At 57.8% G+C, this 5,000-nt stretch overlaps 1 protein-coding gene across 6 annotated transcripts in view; it reads left to right on the top strand.

Moving 5' to 3' along the window:
* Positions 1 to 5,000, top strand: part of ift80 (intraflagellar transport 80 homolog (Chlamydomonas)) — a 62,051-nt gene that overhangs the window by 12,898 nt on the left and 44,153 nt on the right. For all 6 annotated transcript variants that reach the window (XR_010324657.1, XM_064303169.1, XM_064303171.1 and 3 more), the window contains exon 8: positions 379 to 516. Coding sequence is in view for 5 of the 6 variants with exons in the window: in XM_064303169.1 (XP_064159239.1) it covers positions 379 to 516 (138 nt within the window). In the remaining variant the exon portion in view is untranslated. The remainder of the gene's footprint in view (positions 1 to 378; positions 517 to 5,000) is intronic.

The raw sequence follows: 5,000 nt of genomic DNA on the forward strand, positions 1-5,000 counted from the left end.
CACCCCGACGCTGGCTTGGGCCTTCCCACCCCGACGCTGGCTTGGGCCTTCCCACCCCGACGCTGGCTTGGGCCTTCCCCCCGCGACGCTGCCTTGGGCCTTCCCCCCGTGACGCTGGCTTGGGCCTTCCCACCCCGACGCTGGCTTGGGCCTTCCCACCTTGGCGCTGGCTCAAATGTGCTGCAGGCTTTGGCACACAGGACTCGCTCCCCAGTCTTCCATCACAACAAGCAATTTTACTGTGATAGATTGTGCCATTGGCTGTGACTCAGAGGGAAGTGTGTTCCCATTGGCTGTGACTCGGAGGGAAGTGTGTTCCCATTGGCTGTGACTCAGAGGGAAGTGTGTTCTCATTGGCTGGCTCTGTGTACTCTGCAGGTATGGGACAGCTATGGCCGCCTTCTGTACTCCTCATCCTCACATGACTACCCAATCACCTCCGTGGCCTGGGCCCCCGATGGGGAGCTGCTCGCTGTGGGCTCCTTCAACACCCTGCGTCTGTGCGACAAGACTGGGGTAAGACCCTACCGCCCTACCCCACTACCCCCTACCCCCTACGCCCTACCCCCTACGCCCTAACCCTAACCCCCAACCCTAACCCCCAAGCCCTAACCCTGACCCTTCAACACCCTGCGTCTGTGCGACAAGACTGGGGTAAGACCCTACCGCCCTACCCCACTACCCCCTACCCCCCTACGCCCTAACGCCCTACCTCCCTATGCCCTAACACCCCCTACACCCTAACTCCCTGCTCCCCTATGCCCTAATGCGCTGACCCCTATCCCGTACCCTCCTACACCCTAATCCCTAACCCCCAGGGCTCTGTGATAAGACTCCAGGGTGAGCTCCTCAGGGTTACTAGTTTCTGTCTCATGGTTCCAACTGAAACGAGTGCAGAGTCAGAGGGAGTGTGTGTGTGTGTGTGTGTGTGTGTGTGTGTGTTCAAGACATACACGTAAAGTCCTCTGCCTGTGGTTGACCTTCCTAGTCTGAAAATTCAGAATTTCTTAATTACTCAGGAGAAACTGGGGGAAATTGGGGGAACCTCATCCCTGACTGTGTTGTGAGTGAGCTTTTGTGTCCAGTTCCTCTCTCTCTGTGAGCATGTGGCTCCCTCCCTGCCTCCCTCCCTCCCATTCGCTGACAAACCTGGCGTGTCACTCACACCCTGTCTCAGGCCTCAACCCTCACATCTGTAAAATGCCTGTGTGTGCGTGCGTGTGTGTGTGTGCGTGTGTGTGTGTGCGTGCGTGTGTGTGTGTGTGCGTGTGCGTGTGCGTGCGCGTGCGCGTGCGCGTGCGCGTGCGCGTGTGTGTGTGTGTGTGTGTGTGCGCATGTGTGCATGTATGCGTGCAAACGAGCGAGTGTGTGCGTGCGTATGTGTGTGTGTGCGTGCGTGTGCGTGCGTGTGTATGTGGGTGTTTTTATTTTTCTGTGACACGTTGAAGCCCGGCTGTGTTCTACACACGAATGCCCCCCCCCCCCAGTCCTCTGCTCTGTGAAGTGGTGAGCTCCAATCTGATTTAAATTACTGCTCTAACAGACGGGAAAAGCCACATTAGCTGAGAAAGGGTTTGCATTGTGCCTGTGATCGAGGGTGTGCTGGCCCCTGTGTGCGTTTGTTAACCCTGCGTGTCTGCAGTGTGGAGCAGCAGTCAGAGCCGCTGTGTGGAGCAGCGGTTAGAGCAGCAGTGTGGAGCAGCGGTCAGAGCAGCAGTGTGGAGCAGCGGTTAGAGCAGCAGTGTGGAGCAGCGGTTAGAGCAGCAGTGTGGAGCTGCAGTCAGAGCCGCTGTGTGGAGCAGCAGTCAGAGCCGCTGTGTGGAGCAGCGGTTTGAGCAACAGTGTGGAGCAGCGGTCAGAGCAGCAGTGTGGAGCAGCAGTCAGAGCAGCTGTGTGGAGCAGCGGTCAGAGCAGCAGTGTGGAGCAGCGGTCAGAGCAGCAGTGTGGAGCAGCGGTTAGAGCAGCAGTGTGGAGCAGCGGTTAGAGCAGCAGTGTGGAGCTGCAGTGTGGAGCAGCGGTTAGAGCAGCAGTGTGGAGCAGTGGTCAGAGCAGCAGTGTGGAGCAGGAGTGTGGAGCAGCGGTCAGAGCAGCAGTGTGGAGCAGTGGTCGGAGCAGCAGTGGTCAGAGCAGCAGTGTGGAGCAGTGGTTAGAGCAGCAGTGTATGCATGTATGTATGTATGCGTGTGTGTGCGTATGTGTGTGTGTGTGTGTGCGCGTGTGTGTATATGTGTGTATGCGTGCGTGCGGATGTGTGTGCATGTGTGTGAGCGTGTGTGTGTATGCGTTTGTGTGCGTGTATATGCGTGTGTATGCGTTTATGTATGTGTGTATGCGTGTGTGTGTGCGTGTATATGCGTGTATGTGTGTGTGTATGCCTGTGTGTGTGTGTGTGCATTTGTGTGCGTGTGTGTGCGTGATTGGTGTATGTGCGCGCAGTGTGTGTGTGTGTATGCGTGTGTGTGTGTGTGTGTGTTGGTGTGTGTGTTGTGGCGTGTGTGCGTGCAGGTGTGTGTGTGGTGTAGCTGAGGGTCTGTGTGTTGCTGTGTAATGCGGTGTTGGTTGTGTGTGCAGGAGCGTGCGGAGCTGTGCCGCAGTGGGTGCGTTGTGTAAAGCACTGGAGGAGTCGGGTTTCAGCTCGTGGACTAATAGAGGAGTGTGAGTCTGTACAGGAGCAGGAGAGCTGGCTCGCCAGCCAGGGAGAGAGAGCTGTGCTCCCCAGCTCAGATGCAGCACAGGAGAGAGAGCTGTGCTCCCCAGCTCAGATGCAGCACAGGAGAGAGAGCTGTGCTCCCCAGCTCAGAGGTAGCACAGGGGAGAGAGCTGTGCTCTCATGTGCAGATGCAGTGCATTACTCTCATTATCAGCAGGAAGGGCAGGGCCTTGTGCAGTTTGACCCTGTAAACAGTGGCATGTTTACTGCTGAACCACTGGCCGTCCCCCTGTGCCTCTCTGTGTTTATTTTACAGTAATAATCATATCATATTCATCTTTGTGTGAGAGGAAGGGCACTCTGCTTTTTTCTGCTGTTTTTCTTTCTTAGTTTCTCAGTTATTAGCAACAAAATGGTCAATAAACGAAAACGTCTGTGTGTGTGCATGCCCGTGTATGTGTGTGTGTGTGTGTACGTGTGTCTTTTGCTGCTTGCGTTCAGGGTTTTATCCTGAAAACAGCGTTTTTCTTTTCACTTATTTATTATTTAAAGTCATGTATATCATCTAAGCCTCTTGCAAAGTTGCAGAGTAGGGCTGTGTGTGAGTTTGTCTTTGTGTGTGGAAGCCTGTGTGAACTGTGTGTTTTTGAGTGATTGAGTGTGCGTGCATGTGTATTTGAATGTGTGCATGTGTGTTTGAATGTGTGCATGTGTGTTCGTGCAGAGTCGGGTTTCTTCTCAGAGCGCGCCGTCCTGCAGAGTCGGGTTTCTCCTCAGAGTGCCCGTCCTGCAGAGTCGGGTTTTCCCTCAGAGTGCGCCGTCCTGCAGAGTGGGGTTTCCCTCAGAGTGCCCGTCCTGCAGAGTGGGGTTTCTCCTCAGAGTGCCCGTCCTGCAGAGTGGGTTTCCCTCAGAGTGCCCGTCCTGCAGAGTGGGGTTTCCCTCAGAGTGCCCGTCCTGCAGAGTGGGGTTTCTCCTCAGAGCGCGCCGCCCTGCAGAGTGGGGTTTCTCCTCAGAGTGCCGTCCTGCAGAGTGGGGTTTCCCTCAGAGTGCCCGTCCTGCAGAGTGGGTTTCTCCTCAGAGTGCCCGTCCTGCAGAGTCGGGTTTCTCCTCAGAGTGCCCGTCCTGCAGAGTGGGGTTTCTCCTCAGAGTGCGCCGTCCTGCAGAGTCGGGTTTCCCCTCAGAGTGCGCCGTCCTGCAGAGTGGGGTTTCCCCTCAGAGTGCGCCGTCCTGCAGAGTCGGGTTTCTCCTCAGAGTGCCCGTCCTGCAGAGTCGGGTTTCTCCTCACAGCGCGCCGTCCTGCAGAGTGGGGTTTCTCCTCAGAGTGCGCCGTCCTGCAGAGTGGAGTTTCTCCTCAGAGCGGGTTTCTCCTCAGAGTGCCCGTCCTGCAGAGTCGGGTTTCTCCTCAGAGTGCCCGTCCTGCAGAGTCGGGTTTCTCCTCAGAGCGCCCGTCCTGCAGAGTGGGGTTTCCCCTCAGAGTGCCCGTCCTGCAGAGTGGGGTTTCTCCTCAGAGTGCCCGTCCTGCAGAGTGGGTTTCTCCTCAGAGTGCCCGTCCTGCAGAGTGGGGTTTCTCCTCAGAGTGCCCGTCCTGCAGAGTGGGGTTTCCCCTCAGAGTGCCCGTCCTGCAGAGTGGGGTTTCCCCTCAGAGTGCGCCGTCCTGCAGAGTCGGGTTTCTCCTCAGAGTGCGCCGTCCTGCAGAGTCGGGTTTCCCCTCAGAGTGCCCGTCCTGCAGAGTCGGGTTTCCCCTCAGAGTGCCCGTCCTGCAGAGTGGGGTTTCTCCTCAGAGCGCGCCGCCCTGCAGAGTGGGGTTTCTCCTCAGAGCGCCCGTCCTGCAGAGTGGGGTTTCTCCTCAGAGTGCCCGTCCTGCAGAGTGGGGTTTCTCCTCAGAGCGCGCCGTCCTGCAGAGTGGGGTTTCTCCTCAGAGCGCGCCGTCCTGCAGAGTGGGGTTTCCCCTCAGAGTGCCCGTCCTGCAGAGTGGGGTTTCTCCTCAGAGTGCCCGTCCTGCAGAGTGGGGTTTCTCCTCAGAGTGCCCGTCCTGCAGAGTGGGGTTTCTCCTCAGAGTGCCCGTCCTGCAGAGTGGGGTTTCTCCTCAGAGTGCCCGTCCTGCAGAGTGGGGTTTCTCCTCAGAGTGCCCGTCCTGCAGAGTGGGGTTTCCCCTCAGAGTGCGCCGTCCTGCAGAGTGGGGTTTCTCCTCAGAGTGCCCGTCCTGCAGAGTGGGGTTTCCCCTCAGAGCGCGCCGTCCTGCAGAGTGGGGTTTCTCCTCAGAGCGCGCCGTCCTGCAGAGTGGGGTTTCTCCTCAGAGCGCGCCGTCCTGCAGAGTGGGGTTTCCCCTCAGAGTGCCCGTCCTGCAGAG

This window comes from Anguilla rostrata, chromosome 12 (genome assembly GCF_018555375.3).
Source record: "Anguilla rostrata isolate EN2019 chromosome 12, ASM1855537v3, whole genome shotgun sequence".
Classification (NCBI taxonomy): domain Eukaryota; kingdom Metazoa; phylum Chordata; class Actinopteri; order Anguilliformes; family Anguillidae; genus Anguilla; species Anguilla rostrata.